We start from the raw sequence: 24,587 nt of genomic DNA, 5'->3' as shown, positions 1-24,587 counted from the left end.
CGCATGCCCACTGCGGTGACGCCGCGGCTCCATGTGTGTTGAGAAGCGCATTATTTGGCAACAGAGGCGGTAGCGGGGAGGGTAGAAAAAAGAGGGTATCCCCTGGATTTTTAAATAACATCGAATTATCGGAGCTGATTGTCATCCTAAATACCTTGGACGACCCGCAGTCGACGGATCGCTGTCGAATCGACCGAGTAAGTTGATTGAGGTGTCCCGAAGTTTTTTGTGGAAGTGGATTGAGGGAAGCCTTTTATTCGGACTTGTCGCGAGCCAGCTCCTCTTCCTCCACCTATCTGTGACGATAGAGAAGCTGATGGGCTGTTGAAAAGTAGCACTTCTCCGCAGAGCAAAAGCTACGGTTGTGAACGGGAAGGGCGGTGCATACGTTTTATAGAAGTCGCATCTCCAGACTTTATTGTTATGACTACACATAGTCAGACGATATTTAGTATTTTAATAATGTCACTTCGCAACTATACTTTGAGTTGAGTCGACCGAACAGAGACAGTCGATCTGAATCTGATTGTCGAGTGTTTGTCTGGTCGTTGGACTGGGAGTTGGAATTATTTTTAGAGCAGCACTTGGCTAGTTAGCCTTATGACAACCCAGGTAGCTTGCCAATGCGAAGATAGCTAATCACGAACTACTAAAACATGTAGCTGATAAATTATATATATATTAGTTAGCTAGCTGAGACATTTGGCCAGTGTTGGAGTTACAATTTTCCGCTGGCCATCTTCTCCCCACCCCAAAAGCAAGCTAGCCTCAGCTAACGTTACTTCATTGTCTTGTAGGTCCGGGTACCTGGTTGTTTTTGTTTCAAAAAAAAGTTTAGTTAGCAAGCTGATTATTTTCTAGCAATTTAAATGCACCAAGTTATAGTTTCGTTAAGTGCGTGTACTGTGCTTCACTTTTTGCCAAACAAATATCTGGACAGGTAGCTGAGATAGCACGAGCGCTAATGATAAATTGGCATTATGCTAGCTAGCTAGTTTATTTTCATGGTTGTGTGATTTATAAACATGCCAGCTATTTCCTCCATTTAGCCGTGGTCTTACGAGAAGCCGGTCAAAATAAAGCATGGGCTGTGTTTGGTCTTTAAAGGGGGGAGTTTGCATTTAAGGTATTTGTATTGTTTTTAATGGAGGTTCTACTGTATCGGATTAAGAGTCCCTGGTAATCTTCCTACTTCTGTGTGACGACCATGGTCTTCCTCCTCTTAAAGCTGAACGCACACACATTTACACACTCTTTTTCTCCAGCCTAGCGGTATGTATAGGCTGGTGCAGTGCCCTGCAAATGTATCTGAGCCAGCCTCTGTTACTTTGTGCTGTACTGCATGTAGCTACAGGATCAGTGAGTTGAGTTCAGTTGTCAGTGACTGGTACCTATGCTGGTACCTTGGGTCCTGAGTTTTTCCTGGTCAGATCACAACATAGGAAATTCTGACCGCTAGTTATGTGTAACCAAGTAGTATGCAACAAGGTCATATTTTAGCCTATGGAAATGGCTTGCATGATAAGGCAATCTGCCTAATTTAGTGCTAACTCTGGTTTCTGTTAGGACTTCTAGTGTGGCAAAAAAATAGAAAAATAAAAGTTCTGGAACAAGACAGTTGTTCATCAGAACAATAGATTTGGATGTTCTTTGCAATGTGATGTCACATGGTTGCTTTGGGGGTGCGCTTAGTCAAGAGGACCTTATAGGTGTCCTCACATTGCCGGTGAGAAATTCTTGTCACATAGTAATGGAGAGTGGCAGAGCAGAGTCTTTGTAAGCCCTTCCCTGGCCTTTGTGATTGCATCCCTAACATTCACTTTTATAGGGTTGAGCAACAGGTCCAAACAATTCACCCATGTTGATTTCCAAGAATGTCTGTTCCTGTGATTTCATGCAAGGGGCGGCAGGTATCCTAGTGGTTAGAGCATTGGGCCAGTAACCGAAAGGTTGCTAGGTCGAATGCCCGAGCTGACAAGGTAAAAGTCTGTCGTTCTGCCCCTGAACAAGGCAGTTAACCCACTGTTCCTAGGCCGTCATTGTAAATAAGAATTTGTTCTTAACTGAGTTACCTTGTAAAAGAAAAAAAAAAGTCTGCCGTTGGGTATATGTAATATTGTGAAGGGTCAACCCTCGGCAAGAGTATCACTTTTTTAAATTTTTTTATTTAACCTTTATTTAACCAGGCCAGTCAGTTTAGAACAAATTCTTATTTACAATGACAGCCTAGGAACAGTGGGTTAACTGCCTTGTTCAGGGGCAGAACGACAGATTTTTTTACCTGGTCAGCTCGGGGATTCGATCTTGCAACCTTTCGGTTACAAGACCAACGCTCTAACCACTAGGCTACCTGCCGCCGCAACAAACCACCTGTAGGCATAGCCAAGGGAAGTAGGGATGCTCCAGTACCCCCCCCCCTTAAAAATCGGGGGTGCTGCGGAAAAAAATTGCAGCACCCTAAACATCGTCCCGCAGCTACGCCTGTAGGCCTAAACTGAAGAGAGAATTCTCTTCTGTGTAAAGCAATCCTGAATGATGGAGACTGTCTTCAGTCTCCTGTCGTTACCAGTGAAGTGGTCATGCAAACTTTCCTCAACAACAACAAGGGTTCTAATTACATATTGTCTCTTCAGGATGCGGTAGTGGGCAGGGCCAAGGGTAATATTTTTTAATAACATGAGAGTTTTGCTTTCCATGTTGTTGACGTTTGTAACAGTTATGGAGGTGACATTATTTGTGTCAAGGGGGCACCCTGGGCTACACTCATTGGCACCCCTGTGTTTGGAACCCTGCTCAAAGTGGCATTGACTTTACTGAGTCCCACTCCCAGACATTCATTACATTGTCTAAACAAACACTTATCCTTGTGGATTTGTGTGTGTGTGTGATACTGGTTCTCAACTCAATAGCCGTTAGCCTATGTAAATTTTGTTAGGCAAATGCGCTGATGCCAGCAATTCAAATTCTAGACCAGTTCTCTGTAGTTTGTTTGCAGCATACAAACAGATGCCCAAAGTAAACCATTGAATTGCACAGTTCTGAAAAACCCAGCCACTAGCTATCGGTGTAGAAAGTTCAAGTAGCCAAGAGAGGTAGCCCCGTCAAAGCTCATCCAAGCAGCTCATTGAAATACTACACATTTTCTGTCTCTCTCTTCTATGACCTTTTCCCACCTGTCCTGTCCAGCAAGCCATGGGTCATAGGTTAACACAAGTGGTGTCTAACAGGGTGTAGCCTGTGGTGTGAGAGGCCTGCTTTTTGGCTCCTCTGTGTAAGGACACGTCAGCCCTGACTCCACATAGACACAGGGATGGCTAAGCCTTGGAAGATCTGCCACTCACACTAATTCCACTAATTACTGTTGGAGCTAGGAACAGGCATTTCGCTACACCCGCAATAACATTTGCTAAATATGTGTATGCGACCATATTATTTAGGCGGCAGACAGGGTTATTAATGTATGTTGTTTTGTCTTAATGTAGGCCTATAATCTAGTCTGATAGAGCTGGTTAGACATGTATTGATGCATAGAGAAGGGTCTCAGTCCCCCTGTGTGTCTGTTATCTTCAAAGATTACATGGTTTTTAGGAGAGCCTTATTTTGGCTTGAGCCAGTCCCATCGTTGATCTAGAGCAGTGGTTCCCAAACTTTTTATAGTCCCGTACCCCTTCAAACATTCAACCTCCAGCTGCGTACCCCCTCTAGCACCAGGGTCAGCACACTCTCAAATGTTGTGTTTTGCCATCATTGTAAGCCTGCCACACACACACACTATACAATACATTTATTAAACTTAAGAATGAGTGTGAGTTTTTGTCACAACCCGGCTCATGGGAAGTGACAAAGAGCTCTTAAAGGACCAGGGCACAAATAATAATATAATAATCAATAATTTTGTTCCTTATTTAACCAGCTTACATATAAAACCTTATTTGTTCATCGAAAATTGTAATTAACTCACTACAGGTTAATGAGAAGGGTGTGCTTGAAAGGATGCACATAACTCTGCAATGTTGGGTTGTATTGGAGAGAGTCTCAGTCTTAAATAATTTTCCACTCAGTCTGTGCCTGTATTTAGTTTTCTACTCTCTGTATTTAGAATCCACTCTCACATAGGTACGTGGTTGTAAAGGGCATCAATCAGTGTCTTAACAGTGCGATTTGCCAAGGCAGGATACTCTGAGCGCAGCCCAATCCAGAAATCTGGCAGTGGCTTCTGTTTAAATTAAATTTTCACAGAACTGCTTGTTGCAATTTCGACGAGGCTCTCTTGTCAAATATCGGTAAGTGGACTGGAGGCAGGGCATGAAGGGATAACAAATCCAGTTGTTTGTGTAATCTGTTTTGGGAAAGTAGCTGCGTAATTGCGCACCCAACTCACTCAGGTGCTTCGCTATATCACATTTGACATTGTTCGTAAGCTGGAGTTTATTTGCACACAAAAAATCATACAATGATGGAAAGACCTGTGTGTTGTCCTTGTTAACCTCTTACATCTAGACGTTCCGCTAGCGGAACACCGCTCCAATATCCAATGATAGGGCGTGGCGCGAAATACAAACTCCTCGAAAATCCGAAAACTTCATTTATCAAACATATGACTATTTTACACCATTTTAAAGACAAGACTCTCCTTTATCTAACCACACTTTCCGATTTCAAAAAGGCTTTACAACGAAAGCAAAACATTAGATTGTCAGGAGAGTACCCAGCTAGAAATAATCAGACACCCATTTTTCAAGCTAGCATATAATGTCACAAAAACCAAAACCACAGCTAAATGCAGCACTAACCTTTGATGATCTTCATCAGATGACACTCCTAGGACATTATGTTATACAATACATGCATGTTTTGTTCAATCAAGTTCATATTTATATCAAAAACCAGCTTTTTACATTAGCATGTGACGTTCAGAACTAGCATTCCCACCGAACACTTCCGGTGAATTTACTAAATTACTCACGATAAACGTTCACAAAAAACATAACAATTATTTTAAGAATTATAGATACAGAACTCCTTTATGCAATCGCGGTGTCCGATTTTAAAATAGCTTTTCGGTGAAAGCACATTTTGCAATATTCTGAGTAGATAGCCCGGCCATCACAGGCTAGCTATTTTGACACCCACCAAGTTTGGTACTCACGAAACTCAGATTTACTATAAGAAAAATTGGATTACCTTTGCTGTTCTTCGTCAGAATGCACTCCCAGGACTTCTACTTCAACAACAAATGTTGGTTTGGTTCCAAATAATCCATAGTTATATCCAAATAGCGGCGTTTTGTTCGTGCGTTCAAGACACTATCCGAAGGGTAACGCGCCCGCGTGTATCGTGACAAAAAACGTCAAAATATTCCATTACCGTACTTCGAAGCATGTCAAACGCTGTTTAAAATCAATTTTTAAGCGATTTTTCTCGTAAAATAGCGATAATATTCCGACCGGGAGTCGTTGTTTTCGTTCAAAGACTGAAAATGTGAAATGGACTCTTCACGTGCATGCGCGTGCCCGTCTCATTGTTCTCAGATTGACCACTATCCAAATGCGCTACTGTTTTTCAGCCATGGACTGCAAAGTCATCATTCAACGTTCTGGCGCCTTCTGAGAGCCTATGGGAGCCTTAGAAAGTGTCACGTTACAGCAGAGATCCTCTGTTTTCAATAAAGAGGCTAAAGAAGGCCAAGAAATGGTCAGAGAGGGCACTTCCTGTTTGGAATCTTCTCAGGTTTTGGCCTGCCATATGAGTTCTGTTATACTCACAGACACCATTCATACAGTTTTAGAAACTTTAGGGTGTTTTCTATCCAAATCAAACAATTATATGCATATTCTAGTTTCTGGGCAGGAGTAATAAACAGATTAAATCGGGTACGTTTTTTATCCGGCTGTGAAAATACTGCCCCCTATCCATAACAGGTTAATGCAGACAGAAAAGAGCTCCAACTTCTTAATCATAGCCTCAATTTTGCCACGCACATTGAATATAGTTGCGGGGAGTCCCTGTAATCCTAGATTCAGATCATTCAGGCGAGAAAAAACATCACCCAGATAGGCCAGTTGTGTGAGAAACTCATCATCATGCAAGCAGTCAGACAAGTGAAAATTATGGTCAGTAAAGAAAACTTTAAGCTTTTCTCTCAATTAAAAAAGAAACGAGTCAATACTTTGCCCCTTGATAACCAGCACACTTCTGAATGTTGTAAAAGCGTTACATGGTCGCTGCCCATATCATTGCATAGTGCAGAAAATACACGAGAGTTCAGGGGCCTTGTTTTAACAAAGTTAACCATTTTCACTGTAGTGTCCAAAACGTCTTTCAAGCTGTCAGGCATTCCCTTGGCAGCAAGAGCCTCTTGGTGGATGCTGCAGTGTACCCAAGTGGTGTCGGGAGCAACTACTTGCACGCGCGTTACCAGTCCACTATGTCTCCCTGTCATGGCTTTTGCGCCAGACTTTTGCAGTTGGAAACAGCTGATTTAAAACATGCATACATACATACATACATACATACATACATACATACATACATACATACATACATACATACATGCATACATAGGCGTAGAGAGGCCCATTATCAGCAACCAACACTCCTGTGTTCCAATGGCACGTTGTGTTAGCTAATCCAAGTTTATCATTTTAAAAGGATAATTGATCATTAGAAAACCCTTTTGCAATTATGTTAGCACAGCTTAAAACTGTTGTCCTGATTAAAGAAGCAATACAACTGGCCTTTAGACTAGTTAAGTATCTGGAGCATCAGCATTTGTGGGTTCGATTACAGGCAGAAAATGTCCAGAAACAAATAACTTTCTTCTGAAACTCATCAGTCTATTCTTGTTCTGAGAAATTAAGGCTATTCCATGTGAGAAATTGCCAAGAAACTGAAGATCTCGTACAATGTTGTGTACTACTCCCTTCACAGAACAGCGCAAACTGTTTCGAACCAGAATAGAAAAAGGAGTGGGAGGCCCTGGTGCACAACTGAGCAAGAGGGCAAGTACATTAGAGTGTCTAGTTTGAGAAACGGACGTCTCACAAGTCCTCAACTGGCAGCTTCATTAAATAGTAACCGCAAAACACCAGTCAACAGTGAAGAGGTGACTCCGGGATGCTGGCCAGTTCGTGAATACCTTATCTAGAGGCTCCATATGTAATGTATGGTTCTGCGTAGACCCATTGAGCTGGTTCGAATCCAGCAGTGCAGATGGATAGATATATATTTTCACCAGGGTCAAGGTCTGTATTAGTGAGTAAACGGCGTGCTGAAGCGGCTGCTGAGAAGAAGTGATAACTCGGTCTGGTTGTAGGCTACAGAATCCACACAGGGCCGGGGCATGGATATGTTAGCTACAGCAGAGATTGAGTTTTTGCTGATTATCTGACCTTGGAAAATCATCATATCATTGCACAGCCTACATCTGCTTCCTGTCATTGGAATCAACCTATCCAGAAGCCATTTTCCTGATTCTCTCTATGTTGTGAGAGTCAATGATCATGTCCTAAAGCTGAGACTTGGATATCAAGAAAATGATCATATAAATCACATTTTATTTGTCACATGCGCCGAATACAAAAGGTGTTGACTTGACTGTGAAATGCTGACTTACAAGCCCTTAAGCCCTTGAACAACCATGGAGTTAAGAAAAATAAGAATTTAGAAAATATTTACTAAATAAACAAAAGTTTAAAAAAAAAGTATAAATAAATTAACAATAACGAGGCTATATACAGGGGGTACTGAGTCAATGTGCGGGGGTTCAGGTTAGTCGAAGTAATTGAGGTAATATGTACATGTAGGTTAGGGTAAAGTGACTTTGCATAGATATTAAAGAGTGAGAAGCAGCAGCGTAAAAAGGGGCGTGGTCAATGCAAATAGTCTGGGTAGCCATTTGATTAGCTGTTCAGCAGTCTTATGGGTTGGGGGTAGAAGCTGTTAAGAATCCTTTTGGACCTAGACTTGTGCTCCGGTACAGCTTGCCGTGCGGCAGCAGAGAGAACAGTCTATGACTAGGGTGGCTGGAGTCTTTGGCAATCTTTCGGCCTTCCTCTGACACCGCCTGGTACAGAGGTCCTGGATGGCAGGAAGCTTGGCCCCAGTGATGTCCTGAGCCGTACGCACTACCCTCTGTAGCACCTTGCAGTCGGAGACCGAGCAGTTGCCATACCAGGCATATTACATTGATGCAGCCAGTCTGGATGCTCTCCATCGTGCAGCTGTAGAAACATTTGAGGATCTGAGGACCTATGCCAAATATTTTCAGTCTCCTGAGGGGGAATAGGCATTGTCGTGCCCTCTTCACAACTGTCTTGGTGTGTTTGGACCATGATAGTTTGTTGGTGATGTGGACACCAAGGAACTTGAAGCACTCAACCTGCTCCACTACAGCCCCATTGATGAAAATGTGGGTGTGCTTGGCCCTCCTTTCCTGTAGTCCACGATCATCTCCTTTGTCTTGCTCACATTGAGGGAGAGGTTGTTGTTCTGGCACAACACTGCCAGGTCTCTGACCTCCTCCCTATAGGCTGTCTCATCGTTGTCGGTGATCAGGCCTACCAGCGTTGTCGTCGGCAAACTTAATGATGGTGTTGGAATCGTAATTGGCCATGCAGTCATGGGTGAACAGGAGGCGACTAAGCACGCACCCCTGAGGGGCCCCCGTGTTGAGGATCAGCGTGGCAGATGTGTTGTTGCCTACCCTTAAGATATGCAATAAAGTAAAGCAAGTTTGATCTTAACTTCAACATAAACATATTGTTTACAATTAGTTTGACAGGGACACACAGAGAATGGATGAACAGTGGGGCAAACAAAGTAGTGTATGGTCAGGAAGGAAGGACGAGGTCGCAGAGACAAAGGACAGAAAAAACACAAAACAAACAGATGCAGGGTTGCAGACTTAGACACTGTTCCTATTGACCGGTAGTGGCTGTGCAGCGGACTGATAGTGTGTTTTTGGCTGATGACTGTTGTATGAAAGAGCCAGCTGTAGACTTCCAGATGGTTAAGGTCTGTGATGGTGACAACGATGAAGTTGATCGTAGTTGGTATCATTTAGAAAATGCCTCCTGGTGAGACTTCCATAGGTAAGGCTACTTGCTTACTTGTCAGTTTGTTGTCATGGTTATATTCTTTTTGGGCTAAATCCCATCCAGAGTCAGAATGGTGTGTCTCTATACGTACACCCAGTGCCATGGTAATGCCCTGTTCGGGCAGGCGTTACATCACAAGCTATATATACTGCCTGGACACACACACACTTTTTAGTGAGTAGAGGAGATACAGTATGGTGAGATTTTCAGATCATGCCAATATAGGCCTTTCCTGTGTGTGACAAAGAGGGAGAGCTTGCTGATAGATCTGTCAGTGTTTCCCTAACTGTCCTCGGGACCCCAAGGGGGTTCAAATAATCAAGTAATCATCAAGTTTTGATTATTTTAATCAGCTGTTTAGTGCTTGGGCAAAAACCAAAACATGCACCCCTTTGAGTCCCCAGGACCGAGTTTGGGAAACACTGATCTATCAATACTTATATCCGTAAGGGACAATGTCACAGACAAGTCATCTCGGTAGATTTTTGTGTGTGTGCGTTAGAGAGAGGTGTGTTTGTGTGTGTGTGAACTGCCATGGAGATGTAACCTGATACATGTCAGCCATTAAGTCATTTAGATCCTGACCTTTCCTGTTAAAAAGCTGAACAACCCTTGGACCTGCTGCTCATAGGGTTAACATCCACTACACTGTAGACCGTGACACTGCACTGTAAGAATAGGATGATGTTTCCTCCAGACACCAATCTGAAGTCAGTTTAGTGTTTTTGGCCCTAATAGATGAGTTTAGGATTTGAGGAGGGTGAGCTGGTCCTAAATCTGTGCCTTGTAGGCCCTACTACCTAGTCAGTGCCTACAGACAAGTTCTTTGCAGAGTTGTCATGGTGACAGCAGACATGAGTATGCATCAGCATGTTGGGCGTTTTCATTCCAGACCTCTCTTTTTTTTTTATTCTTTCATCTTCCGGGTGGTTTGGTTTGCCTGCCCCCCCCCCCCCCCCCCATATCTCTCCCCCCTCACAATTCAAAGGGCTTTAATGGCATGGGAAACAGATGTTTACATTGCCAAAGCAAGTGAAATGGATAATAAAAAATGAATAGTAAACATTTCACTCACAAAAGTTCCAAAGGAATAGAGACATATAAAATGTCATATGGCTATTTACAGTGTTGTAACGATGTGCAAATAGTTAAAGTACAAAAGGGAAAAGAAATTAACATAAATATGGGTTGTATTTACAATGGTGTTTGTTCTTCACTGGTTGCCCTTTTCTTGTGGCAACAGGTCACACATCTTGCTGCTGTAATGGCACACTGGTATTTCACCCAGTAGATATGGGAGTTTATCAAAATTGGGTTTGTTTTCAAATTCTTTGTGGATCTGTGTAATCTGAGGGAAATATGTGTCTCTAATATGGTCATACATTTGGCAGGAGGAGCTCAGTTTCCATCTCATTTTGTGGGCAGTGTGCACATACCCTGTCTTCTGTTGAGAGGCAGGTCGGCCTACGGCGGCCTCTGTCAATAGCAAGGCTATGCTCACTGAGTCTTTACATAGTCAAAGATTTCCTTAATTTTGGGTGAGTCACAATGGTCAGGTATTCTGCCACTGTGTACTCTCTGTTTAGGGCAAAATAGCATTCTAGTTTGCTCAGTTTCTTTCCAATGTGTCAAGTAATTAAAAAACATTTTCTCATGATTTGGTTGGGTCTAATTGTGTTGCTGTCCTGGAGCTCTGTGGGGTCTGTTTGTGTTTGTGAACAGAGCCCCAGGACCAGCTTGCTTAGGGGACTCTTCTCCAGGTTCATCTCTCTGTAGGTGATGGCTTTGTTATGGAAGGTTTGGGACTTGCTTCCTTTTAGGTGGTTGTAGATTTTAACGGGTCTTTTCTGGACTTTGATAATTAGCGTGTATCGGCCTGATTCTGCTCTGCATACATTATTTGGTGTTCTACGTTGTACACGGAGGATATTTTAGCAGAATTCTGCATGCAGTCTCAATTTGGTGTTTGTCCCATTTTGTGAATTCTTGGTTGGTGAGCGGATCCCAGACCTCACAACCATAAAGGGCAATGGGTTCTGTAACTGATTCAAGAACTTCTAGCCAGATCCTAATTGGTAAGTTGAATTTTATGTTCATTTTGATGGCATAGAAGGCCCTTCTTGCCTTGTCTCTGAGATCGTCCACAGCTTTGTGGAAGTTACCTGTGGTGCTGATGTTTAGGCCGAGGTATGTATATTTTTTTTTGTGTGCTCTAGGGCAACGGTGTCTAGATGGAATTTGTGTTTGGGGTCCTGGCAACTGGACCTTTTTTGGAACACCATTCTTTTTGTCTTAGTGAGATTTACTGTCAGGGCCCAGGTCTGTCAGGGCCCAGGTCTGTCAGGGCCCAGGTCTGTCAGGGCCCAGGTCTGTCAGGGCCCAGGTCTGTCAGAATCTGTGCAGAAGATCTAGGTGCTGCTGTAGGCCCTCTTTGTATTTGTTTTAACCTTTATTTAACTAGGCAAGTCAGTTAAGAACATATTCTTATTTTACAATGACGGTCTACCCCGGCCAAACCCTCCTCTAACCAGGACGACGCTGGGCCAATTGTGCGCTGTGATACAGCCCAGGATCAACCCAGGGTCTGTAGTGATGCCTCTATCACGGAGATGCAGTGCCTTAGATCGCTGCGCCACTCTGGAGCCCAGAAGCATCAGATCATCAGCAAACAGTAGACATTTGACTTCAGATTGTAGTAGGGTGAGGCTGGGTGCTGCAGACTGTTCTAGTGCCCTCGCCAATTCGTTGATATATACAGTGCAGTCGGAAAGTATTTCTTTCCCTATTCCTTTCCCTTTTCCACGTTACAGCCTTATTCTAAAATGGATTGAATTCATTTTTTCCCTTATCAATCTACACACAATACCCCATAATGACAAAGCGAAAACCAATGTATTAAAAAACAGAAATACCTTATTTACACAAGTTTTCAGACCCTTTGCTAACAGATAAAAATTGAGCTCAGGTGCATCCTGTTTGCATTGATCATCTTTGAGATGTTTCTACAACTTGATTGGAGTCCACCTGTGGTAAATTCAATTGTTTGGACATGATTTGGAAAGGCACACACCTGTCTACATAAGGTCCCACAGTTGACAGTGCATGTCAGAGAAAAAACCAAGCCATGAGGTCGAAGGAATTGTCTGTAGAGCTCTGAGACAGGATTGTGTCGAGGCGCAGATCTGAGGAAGGGTACTAAAAAATGTCTGCAGCATTGAAGGTCCCCAAGAACACACCATTATTCTTAAATGGAAGAGTCTTGGTAGTTCCAAACTTCTTCCAAGTGCTGTCCGCCCGGCCAAACTGAGCAGTTGGGGGAGAAGGGCCTTGGTCAGGGAGGTGACCAAGAACCCGATGGTCACTCTGACAGCGCTCCAGAGTTCCTCTGTGGAGATGGGCGAACCTTCCAGAAGGACAACCATCTCTGCAGCACTACCAATCAGACCATTATGGTAGAGTGGCCAGACGGAAGCCACTCCTCAGTAAATGGAACATGACATCCCGCTTGGAGTTTGCCAAAAGGCATCTAAAGGACTGTCAGACCATGAGAAACAAGATTCTCTGGTCTGATGAAACCAAGATTAAAATCTTTGGCCTGAATGCCAAGTGTCACTTCTGGAGGAAACCTGGCACCATCCCTACAGTGAAGCATGGTGATGGCAGCATCATGCTGTGGGGATGTTTTTCAGGGACTGGGAGACTAGTCTGGATCGAGGGAAAGATGAACAGAACAAAGTATAGAGAGATCCTTGATGAAAACCTGCTCCAGAGCACTCAGGACCTCAAGCTGAACCTTCGCCCCAGTCTCCAACAGGACAATGACTCTAAGCACACAGCCAAGACAATGCAGGAGTGGCTTCGGGTCAAGTCTCTGAATGACCTTGAATGGCCCAGCCAGAGCCCGGACTTGAACCCGATCAAACATCTCTGGAGAGACCTGAAAATAGCTGTGCAGCAACGCTCCCCATCCAACCTGACAGAGCTTGAGTGGATCTGCAGAGAATAATGGGAGAAACTCCCCAAATAGAAGTGTGCCAAGCTTGTAGCGTCATACCCAAGAAGACTCGAGGCTATAATCACTGCCAAAAACCTGTTTTTGGTTTGTCATTATGGGGTATTGTGTGTAGATTGAGTGGGGGAAACCATTTTTGTTTTCGACTAAGGCTGTAACGTAAGAGAATGTGGGAAAAGTCAGGGGATCTGAATACTTTCCGAATGCACTGTATGTTGAAGAGGGTGGAGCTCAAGCTGCATCCCTATCTCACCCCACGGCCCTGTGGGAAGAGATGTTTTTTGTTGTTGGCAGTTTTAACCGCACACTTGTTGATTTAAAAAAAATAAAAATAAAAATAGATTATAATAATTATAATATCGTCAGTCCAGTATCGTTTTCCCCCGAACACTGCTTTCCATTAATGTGTATAGCAGACCCTCATGCCAAATTGAGTCAAAAGCTTTTTTGAAATCAAATCAACCGTCTCAAATAAGAATCTGTCAGTGTAGGAGCGGAGTTTCCATTCCGGGCCTTAAAGGGTTAACCTTCTTCAGCCTTTCTCTAAACCACACACACACATACACACACACACACACACGCCAACCGGTTTAAACGGGTTCTTAGGAAAAGTGCTTTGTGTGTCCCATTGAATCCTGGGAAGGGTCATATGTGCCTTAGTGATGTCAGATGAGTAAAAAAAAAAAAAGAACTTGTCAGCTTTCTTTTATCAGATGAGGTGTGTGTGTGTGTGGCCCAACTACTGTAATGAGTGTGGCTGTGTGTGTGTGCGCTGCATACTCGCGGACATAACTATTCTGAGAAAAGGAAAGGGAGGGGGCAATGTGTGGGTGCTGTGTGTATCGGTGAAAAGTGTCCCCTGGTGAAAGTGTAAATGTGGTTGTTTTTTTCCAAAGTCGTAGCTTCCTGCCGTGCATCACTGGGCAGACGAGAGGCCTAAGTGTTCTATTTGTTTGTTTTTCTGCATGTATGACACAGAACACAACTCCTCACTTTACTATCTGTCTGTCAGTATGACTGTGATTAGTCTTGCAGCATCTCGAACAGTCTAGTGTTGTCTGGTCAAGTCTCTCTACTCATTGGTTATCTCTGTCTCCCTATCACGGTCTCCATGTGTGTGTTTTTGTGTGCGCGAGTGTGTGTGAGTGTGTGTGTAAACGGGAGGCAGGGATTAAGAGCAGCTAGCATCTGGGTAGCTGGCACTAAGGTGGTCATGTGTGTTCCATCCCCCAATCCCTTAGCCATCAGTCGCAGTGACACAGAGAGATAGAGAGAACTAGCTAAGTACTGTAAGTCTCCTACTCCATTCTGTCCCACAGGACAACATCTGTTGCCCACCTAGCTTCATAGAGAGGGACCGACTCTGGCGTTAATGTTTTGCCTCGGTCCTCAGTAACTGCTTCAGGGTCAGCGATGCCTGTCCAAGTTCTATACACTGTATGTTTTACAACTGATTTGAGGTCAGCTATAGCCACCCTAGTCCAAGGCTATATTATGCTTGACTATCTATTGATGTCAGCTTTGTTTATTCCAGTGAATGGCTGACCAAGTCTTCTCTCCTTATCTTTGTAGGGGGATGTCTGAGGAGGCTGTTCGTCAGACACGCAGCCAGAAGAGGGCGCTGGGGAGGGAAATCTCACCCCCTGATTCTGAAGCACCTCCCACTCAGTCTGACAGCAAAAAGCTCAAACTAGACGGAGCCGAGACTGGAGCTCCGGACCAGGATCATGAGAGCCCAAATAAACCACAACCAGAACCACAACCCCAAACAACAAAGGATGACCAGGACCTGGTTAAACCTCTGGTCAAGCCTGTTGTCCAGCCTGAGAAGGCAATGGAACCAGAACTACCCCGATTAACATTACCGTTAGTGTTACCATCACACCCGGCAAAAGAGCAAGAGCAGGACCGGGCCCCGAAACAGTCAGAACAGAGCTTAGAGAACCGGACTGAGCGGAATGACCGCGGCGACCGGGTAAAGGTGAAGGGTGAGATGCATCTAGATGGGCAGAACCGGACTGTGCAATCAGAACCGAAGGTGGCCAGCAGCATGATGACGTCAACAGAGGTGAAGGCTACCATTAAAGTGGAGGTCCAGACAGGAGAGCAGGCTCTGGACATGAGCACCTCTAGAGGGTGAGAACACTATTTATTCGCTTAAAAACTGACGTGAGATCAGCTCCTTTTACTCTAGTACTAGTAGTAGCATTTACTCTATACCATTTGAAACTGACTTCAGATCAGTTTTCCCCAATAAACAAAACATTTTATAATTTGGTTCTGACAGTCTTTTAAATCTGTTTGGTGTGGCCCAGGGGGAGATCAATTAGATAAACATTATTATTTGGTACCTTTTTTGTGGGGAAGGGGGCGGAGCTTTGTTTGCATAGCTCTCTGTGTACTTTGTGCTGCCTCATTTTTGGAACGTGAGAAACTGTGGAGAGAGAACCCTTAAAACTCCCCTGAACGAAATGAAGCCTGTGTGTCATAAACCGGTTCCAACCGGCTGTTGCCATGGTTTCCACTGTGGAAGGAACAGCGAGGGGAGGGGGGCAGAGTGAGAGGCAGGGTCACGTGATGATGCCTGAGTGGAGGGTCATGTGACCTGCTTTGGAAGAGTGATTAATCCACAGGAAGTGGTGATGGTGCTGCTATGCCCTGAGGAAGGAGACACTCAAGGTGTTGAGGAGGAGGAGGCTGGTTGTTCCTGCATACTCATTAAACATTATATTAATGCCCACTTTTGAGAATTTACAATCTGGAAATAGTAAATTACTCTACGTCACACTGTCAACTGGGTAATTCATATCAATACAAGTTTACAGCAAAAAAATAAATGTCATTGATGCTATTGAAACTCTAATAGAATGTGGTTAGACTAGTGTTGAGCCACTGACCCACACACGTCTAACATACAACAGATATAAACTGGTAGCCTTCCAATAGAGACACTGCTAGTCTAGGTGTGAGGAGTTTATAATGTGGTCTCCTCCTCCTCCTTATCATGTCAACGCAGCTTTATGTTTCCTGGTAAGAAGGGGGCCATTTCTGCGGACAGTTGTCTGATACTGGACACTGTAGATAACAGAGAACTGATCCAAATAGTACCCTCTTCAATATATTCCCTCGGTCCCAAAATACCCCCGTTCTTTAACAAATCAAATGTATTTAGAAAACCCTTTTTACATCAGTAGATGTCAAAGTGCTTATACAGAAACCTAAAGCCTATGAGGCCAGCCAGGTGCCGCCTATGAGGCCAGCCAGGTGCCGCCTATGAGGCCAGCCAGGTGCCGCCTATGAGGCCAGGCAGGTGCCGCCTATGAGGCCAGGCAGGTGCCGCCTATGAGGCCAGCCAGGTGCCGCCTATGAGGCCAGGCAGGTGCCGCCTATGAGGCCAGGCAGGTGCCGCCTATGAGGCCAGCCAGGTGCCGCCTATGAGGCCAGCCAGGTGCCGCCTATGAGGCCAGCCAGGTGCCGCCTATAAGAGGCTAGGCAGGTGCCGCGTATATTTCTTACTGTTGAAGTGCAACTTTGTGAGAAGTGAAACTATAGAAGATATTATTATGAATGTACACTTGTTACCATCTTGTGGACAACATGGGTTACTACACTTCTCTCCACCTTTTTCAGATTAAATTCAATGTAAATATCAACCCCTTTCTTCTTCCGTCTCCTTCGATTAGCGCCATAAAGAGGGAGCCGCGTCCCCCGTCCCCAGATGATGATGATGATGATGATGATGTCATTGTCCTGTCAGATAACGACTCCTGCAGTCCGCCGATGAACGGTTTGAACCACTTCAAGGAGCTGGACACAGTCCTACTCATGGTTAGTGAAAGAGCTATACCACCCTCCCATGATGTTCCTTATACCAGTCTCTTTCTATGGTATTCTGATCCTAGATCAGCACTCATAACTAATCCGAGCCCAGGGCCCTTATCCATAAAGCGTCTCTGAGTAGGAGCGCTGATCTAGGATCAGTTTCAACCTTTATATTGAACGTGAATAAGATCGTACGTACAGACGGATCCTAGATCAGCGCTCCACCTCTGAGACGCTTTTTGGATTGAAGCTCTGGTCTCTTTATGCTGTACCGGTCTTTCTCTTTGGTCTAACTGGTCTTTATCTGTTGTCTGTGTAGAAGAGCAGGCCAGAGGAGAGGGATCGCATCATCAAACAGTTGAAGGAGGAGCTGAGGTTGGAGGAGGCCAAGCTGGTGCTGCTGAAGAAACTACGCCAGAGCCAGATACAGAAGGAAGCGTTGCAGAAGGTATGGACACATGCAGCCAAGGTGAGCTGGACTCACTCTATCGTGATGAGGTAGCCCTGGCTGCCGCGTAAAATCAGTGTTTCCCCCTCGCCCAGGAGGGAATTTGGTTTCCCAGAGCGGAAGATTGTAGTTCAGATCCCAGTCTCACACACACACACACACACACACAGACAAACCCACACAAATAGACAAAGCCACACAGACCAACACAAATACATTCACCCAGATGCATACCTCTGCACACTTACAAATTGACAGACACTCTGATACAGACAAACCCACACACACAAACAACTAATTCTGTCCATCTCTGTCTTGTTCCACAGCCCTCAGGATTGTCGGGTTCTGCGGCTCCTCCATCTCTGATCCGGGGATCCATCGCAGCCAGCAAAGGCTCCCAGCAGGTCAGTCACCTGTCTCACACAAACAAGCTTTAATTCACACACAAGTGTATCATGTTAACCACGTTTCTGTTTATTGCATTGTTTAATTTTATCCCCAGGTGGTGTCAGGTAGGAGTTCAGGCACAGTCATTCCACCTCCTCTGGTGAGGGGCGGGCAGCAGATCTCCTCCAAACATGGCTCCCACAACTCCCAGATCATCATGCCACCTCTGGTCAGAGGTGCACAGGTAAGACACGCCACAATCTACCTGCCAAACAGGTCACCAGCTGATATTAAAACTCAAAATGACCGAGTTTTGTGTCTTAGACTAGGCTCACCTGTTTTATTTTCTCTCTCTCTCATTCCCTCCCTCTCATTCCCTCCCTATCTCTCCACACTCTCCCACATATCACTGCTTTGTCCCTATAATTGTTCTGTCCTCTGTTGACTGTCCCTTGCCCTTTCCTATATGTCCTCTGTCTGACCTATGTTGGCCCCCTCTATCCCTGACCTGTCCCTCTTCTCCTCCTCTGTCCACTCACTCCCCTGTCCCCCATGTGTCATGTGTCCGGGGTAGCCAATCGCTGTGTCTCCCCAGCAGATCCAGTCTCTCCGGCAGCAGCAGCAGCAGCAGCTGTCAGGGTCTGGCTCAGGGAGCTCTGGCCCCCCTCCTCTGCTGCTGGCCCCCAGGGCCAACGTACCCGGCTCTCAGGCCCAGAGAGGCCTCATGCAGTCAGGCCTCATCAGGGTGGGCAATGTCAACAATGCCAGCCTGCTGGTTAACATCTCACAAGTGGGTCAGAGGTTTATCTCTATAACAAATGATTTCTGGGTAACAATTAAGTCGCTTACTGCAATAGTTTTCCATTAAAATGGTTAAAAATAAACAAACTATTTCTCAAGCAAGAATTTGGCTATGAATGTCTTGGATTGGTCTGAGAGGTGAGGGGGAGAGCACCAAAGCGGTGCAATAACCACAGTGTGGACAAAGATTATAGAATTAACCCAAGATAGTTCATCTGTGTCTTTTCCAATGGCAGCAAATGAAGCACAGTGGGCAGAACAAGCAAGGAGGTGGACAGAGCCAAGCACCTACAAGCTCGATCCCATTGGTGCATCTTAGCATTTAATTGCGTATTTTCATCAGGGAACGTCTACTTTTTACGTGTACAAAAACTCAATTTGGCCTTGCACTGCTTCTAAACAACACCAATTTTTTTTAACTCTGGCAAAGTGTCAAGTCTACAAAACTTAGTGCACTTCGTTCGTAAAATATTCTACTTTTGGGAACAGAAAACTATTGAGATCTGATTTTTTCATCGATGAGAAAATCAGCAGAATGTCGGCCCAGTTTCATCTAGCTCCATCTCCTCCCTCTGCCCGCCAGTGGACTTCCCTTCATCACCATATTTGGTGGTGAGTGGGTTCTAAATGGATGCTTCAGATTTATACCCCCTGTGAAGTATCTGGGTTTCCTCTTTTATCTGTGGTGTGGATCAATCCACCAGCACGGAGGGACCTAATGGGAGAGATATGTAACCTGAAATGAGCTGTTATACACTATTCAAGTGACACGGCAGGTAGCCTTAAACTTCACATCACTACTGGGCAGCAGCTACGTAAAATAAATCCTGCACTGGCACCGCAGTCTCCATGAAATCCAGAACTGATGCCACTTTGTTAATTTATAGAGCCTGGTGAAGTCACCAGGCAAGCCAAAACTACACCCATGCAAATCCTGATGATTAGAATATTCTGTGTAGATTGTATTTTCAACCAGCATCTATTAGGAAATAACTCTGATTAAATAGTCTTGAATTTGTACAGTGTTAGTTTCATCAGTTGTACAAATGTGATAGAAAACAGGAAAAACTGTATTTTGCCTTTAAAGGCTTTGCCAGGGGGATGGTTCAGACTCTGAGAAGCAGTGATTTTAAACAAAATATATGGAGGACCAAAGTACTACATTTAAATAATTAGTTACATCATTTTGGCAATTAGCAATAATTTTGAGAAGTTTGGATAGGAAGCCAGTAGTAGTCATTATTTGACGATAAGTGCATTGAATGTGCATGATAAAACGGATATTGTTGATGAAAGATTAAATGCATGATTGTTTTCAACGTTATCGTTGCGATCAGCTGATACCCATGAGGCAGCCGTGCACATGATATAGATTGAAAATGGCAAGTAGAGATGAGGTTCTCCCCTCTAGGCTAGTGAATCATAGAGTGGTGCAATTGAGACTTGCAGATTTGATTTGATCAATCCCATTGCATTCACACTTTGGGTATATTGAACCGCTCAAGCTTCGCTAACTTTCCTCTAGAGAATAGACCTGAATTTACAACCGTTTTGATTAATCTGATCTGTCTTGCTGTAAAAAAAGGTTTTTTTGAAATGATTGACCTCAAACCTCACATGGATACCTTCTTTCCCCACTTGTTTCCTCTATTTGTCTATCCCTTCCCTCCTTCCTTCTCCCTCCTCATCCGGTCCTCATCCCACTCTCTCCCAGGCCTCTCCAACCAACATGAAGGGTTCTTCTATCTCTTCCCAGTCTGGAAACAGCAGTGTGTCTGTGGTCAACGTGAACGACTCTCCTGCCGCCCGTCAGGCTGCGGCTAAGCTAGCCCTGCGTAAGCAGCTGGAGAAGACCCTTCTGGAGATTCCTCCTCCCAAACCTCCCGCCCCAGAGCTCAACTTCCTGCCCTCGGCAGCCAACAACGAGTTCATCTACCTAGTGGGCCTGGAGGACGTGGTGCAGAACCTGCTGGACTCCATGATGAGAGGTACAGTACCTATAACGCTGGTAAAACTCTAAATGACCCAATACCAGGGTTTCCCAACCCTTTCCTCTGCCCCACCCCATACTCGCTACACTGTTATTAGCAAGCGCGCTACACTGTTATTAGCAAGCGCGCTACACTGTTATTAGCAAGCGCGCTACACTGTTATTAGCAAGCGCGCTACACTGTTATAAACACTGTATATCACTACTAAACCATCACTAGCGGTACAAACATTTTGCTGATATAAACACTATTAAATTACAGTATTCCATCAGCAAAGTTACACGAACACATATTTTACACTTACAGACACTTCATTACACAATAATATCACTTCACCAGGAGAGGTCATACCCTAACGGTACAATATGTGAAACCCATGTCAGATGGGTTTCCTCCGGTAGTATTTGATCATTAGGCTTCATATTGAAACCAGTTTTCTCCTGTTCTGTCTAATCCCACCCATCCTCTGTCCTCCCCAGCTAAAACAGGGTTGCCCCCGGTCAAGCCTGCCATCAAAGAGCCCTTCACCTGCATCCAGTGCAGCACCGACTTTACTTGCCGCTGGAGGCAGGACAAGGCCAAGGGCGGGACTATACTCTGTGCTGACTGCATGTCCTCCAATCAGAAGAAAGCCCTAAAGGCTGAGCACACCAATAGGCTGAAGGCTGCGTTCGTCAAGGCCCTGCAGCAGGAGCAGGAGATAGAGCAGCGAATCCTCCAGCAGGCCGCCTCCCCTGTCTCTCACACTCCTTCCTCCTCCTCCTCTCCATCGGTGAAGGCGGAGCATCTGATGTCCCAGCAGCTGAAGCAGGTTCAGGCCCAGGCTAGGGTCTCCTCTTTGCATCACCATCACCAGCAGCAGAACAGAGGACAGAGCATTGCACGCCACCACTCCAACATCAAACAGGTAGGGGTTAGACACTTCTCAACAGTTCCCTGAAACTGTCACATCACCACCGGGGCCACTCTAGGCCCTGTCACATTCAATTGGATACAGACGGTTCTAAGATTCTCCTACATACAGAGAGTATGGTTCCCTTGGCTTGTGTGGTCGGTTCTTGTCACTCAGTATTCTTTTTTCTCCCTCCCCCCCCAGAGCCCTCAGGGCCAGCTCTCCCGTGGCGGTGTCCCATCGGTGGGGGTGAGGGGGGTGTCCCACTCCTTCTCCTCCTCTTCCTCTCAGCTGCAGAGCGCTGTGGCCGCTGCGGCCTTGGTCAGCCGGCCAGGTAAGCATGCCCATGTGCGCCCCGCTGCCCAGGGTTCTAAGGGCAGCTCCAGTGGGAACAGCAGCAGAGGTAGCGCCCAAGCCACTGCATGGAGGAAGCAGAACATCAACACAGGTAGACTCTAATACCGACTGGGCCCCCAACCAACCAACCAACCCACCACACCACACTGCCCTCCAGCCTCTACCGCTACACACTGAACGTTTGTTCCAGTCCAAAAACACCCCCTAGCCCCTTTTACTAGTTGCTTCCCTTTGGGTGTTTGCTGATCTGAGGGAAACAGGTGTAAGCAAAATGTCCGAAGCTTGTCTAAACCTACTGGAGCTTTCTAGGTGGAGTCATCACCATAATGTTTACACCTAAGCCAATGGGATAGGGATTGTTTTTGGACTCTGCATCTCACTTCTCTGTGGGAGAATCTCAATTGCATACTCCTTGCATCCTTTCTCCTCACCTCCTTAAAATCCATTGGAGGAGAAGGTCAGAGGGGAGGGACCTCTGGCTTTCTCATCTAATGGGTTTTGAGAAGGAGGCGAGAAGAGAGACGCGAGGAGTATGCAATTGAGATTCTCCCTCTGTTACCCCTCAATGCTCTGTCTCCTCCTTCCTGCTTCAGTCCTTCTGGTGGCTGGGTTTTCCCTTGGACTTCATGGCTAGCTCACCTCACCTCACCTCCCCCTAGAGTAGAGTTAGTCCATGTTTTCTCTGCTTTGAGATCAATGTTATTTACGCGTGTGTGGTTTTGTGCACCTGTGAGTGCTCTTATATGTGTGTTATTATGCTCCGTGCACTCTCCTCGTCAGAGACTGACCTCTCCCCTCTCTCTGCAGGTGTGACCATGGCCTATGTGAACCCCAGTCTGTCAGTCCATAAGACCTCGTCCACAGTGGACGCCCGCCAGAGAGAGTACCTCCTGGACATGATCCCATCGCGCCCCATCTCCCAGACAGCTAACACATGGAAATAATAATCTCATTCATTACCATTATCAATAACCATTAGCTACTGTTGTCAATGCCAACAATACAACCCCCCCCCCCCTCGAGGACAGTTATGGAAACGCAGCCTCCAAACTTTTGAGGAGAAGCATTCTCAATAAAAAAATGTTAGTGTTTTTGTTTCTCTTTCAAGTCTGTAGTTTCTCATGAGGCTCACCGATGTTGGATCAGTGTGCACAAAGAGCGATTTACACCGGAGCAAAACAATAAATGCATAAAGGGCTTCCTTCCATATGTTTGTCAGCCATGATGTCTGTGAGTTTATGATGGCTTGAGAATGTTGCTTTTTTCTCAAGAACTTATGCTGGCGTTCTGCCGACTGTGTTGATGTCTTACCATGGAAACGATGGACAGCTCTTTACCTATTGGACGGAACTAGGAGCTGATTGGCCCTCTGTCATCTTAGACCCAGCGAATGGGATGCAGACAAACTGTTGGGGTGTGGTCAAGGTGAAATTACTTGGAACTGTTTACTTCATATTCAAGAGTACCCTAAAAAAGCTAAAAGACAAAAAATATGATCTCCAATAAACATTCTCTTTAAGTTTAAAAGAACTGAGCAATGATGTTTTCAGTGCATAGCCTCAGTAGCAGTTCATTTGGAATTTGTTTGTATTTACAGTAAGTTATTGGATATGTTTGGGAACCGATGTATAAATGAAAAATTCCTGTCATGATGTTGGGGTTTTAACAACTGAACAATTAATACTAGCCTCATACACTTTTTTTTTTGTGTGAATTTTTTTCCTTCCCATGTGTTATTAATCTACAGATATAGTATCTTAATTTGATCACCCTGTTGCAGGAGAACTTTCTTGCAACAAAGGACATTTAAAACTTGCAGCGTATCTGAAATGTTAAAAAAGCTTCTAAAGTTTGTAATTTCCAGATTTTCCCTTACGAACAATGTATCAACTGTTACAAAAATCTCCATTAATTATAATTCACATTTCCTGTTGCTGCAGGATTATTTTCCTGCCGTAGGAGACTGGCTCAAATTAAGATCCTACATCTGTATTTGCAGTTTGACAGAGCTGCTCCACACTCATGTTTGACATAAGCAAAACAAGTAGAGGATCTCTATATTATATTTTTGTCTGAAGCCTCTGCTTTGGTTTTCTATTATTCCATTCTGAGTTGTCCCTTCATATTTGTAATAACATGTCTGTAAAGAGAACCAATAGTATAATACAGTCTGTCTTGAATTACATGCAAAATTGTTTCCATGGAAGACAAGATTCTAGAATCATAAGAGTCATATCACAGATGTGTTCCGATTACATCTGTTCTATATGTTTTACACTGATGAATCAGTGAATTGTTTTTTTTAAATAATTGATCAAAGTTTCCATATGTTGGCAGAAAAAGTTAAGTCATCTAGAATCATTACACTTTTTGGAATTGGTCTGGAAAAAGTAATTGAATATGGATAATATTTCAATTGGTTTAATATGCTCAAACCTACTGTATCATCAATGACACCAGTCATTTTACAGAATGTTCTCATCTGGGGATGAAAGTTAGCCGATTGCAGGTATTGTCACATGCTCTGGGACATCTTAAGTGTAGGTTTCTGGTTGCCACATGTTGAAGCTGGGTTCGTTAAAGCAACTTATAGGGGAATTTTAACAAATTTGAGCTTTACAAAAGACTGAGGAGAGAATAAACATGTCTAATATTGAAATCACTCGTTAATTGTTTTTGGTTGGTATCAGGACCAATAACTTGTATCCCAGACAGGCCTGTGGTGAGGTAACTGGATTTACAACAGTGCTCCTGTTCAAATAAAAATTTTAAAAATGTG

General features: G+C 44.6%; 1 protein-coding gene across 7 annotated transcripts; it reads left to right on the top strand.

The window, feature by feature from the left end:
* LOC106569555 (transcriptional repressor p66 alpha) lies at positions 1-24,587 on the top strand. 7 transcript variants are annotated; one of them, XM_045694356.1, is made up of 11 exons: positions 1-197; positions 14,683-15,246; positions 16,794-16,938; positions 17,252-17,380; positions 17,707-17,784; positions 17,883-18,011; positions 18,366-18,557; positions 20,283-20,556; positions 21,039-21,466; positions 21,656-21,899; positions 22,616-24,587. In XM_045694356.1, exons 2-11 carry the CDS (start codon positions 14,687-14,689, stop codon positions 22,750-22,752), a joined length of 2,316 nt encoding a protein of 771 aa, XP_045550312.1. In that variant the 5' UTR covers positions 1-197; positions 14,683-14,686; the 3' UTR covers positions 22,753-24,587. The 7 variants fall into 7 exon arrangements, with proteins under 7 accessions (XP_045550312.1, XP_013996499.2, XP_013996496.2 ...); XM_014141024.2 differs by having other exon boundaries at positions 18,363-18,557; XM_014141021.2 differs by having other exon boundaries at positions 18,342-18,557.

This window comes from Salmo salar, chromosome ssa14 (assembly GCF_905237065.1).
Source record: "Salmo salar chromosome ssa14, Ssal_v3.1, whole genome shotgun sequence".
Classification (NCBI taxonomy): Eukaryota; Metazoa; Chordata; class Actinopteri; order Salmoniformes; family Salmonidae; genus Salmo; species Salmo salar.
This window is presented reverse-complemented; position numbering and strand designations above follow the sequence as displayed.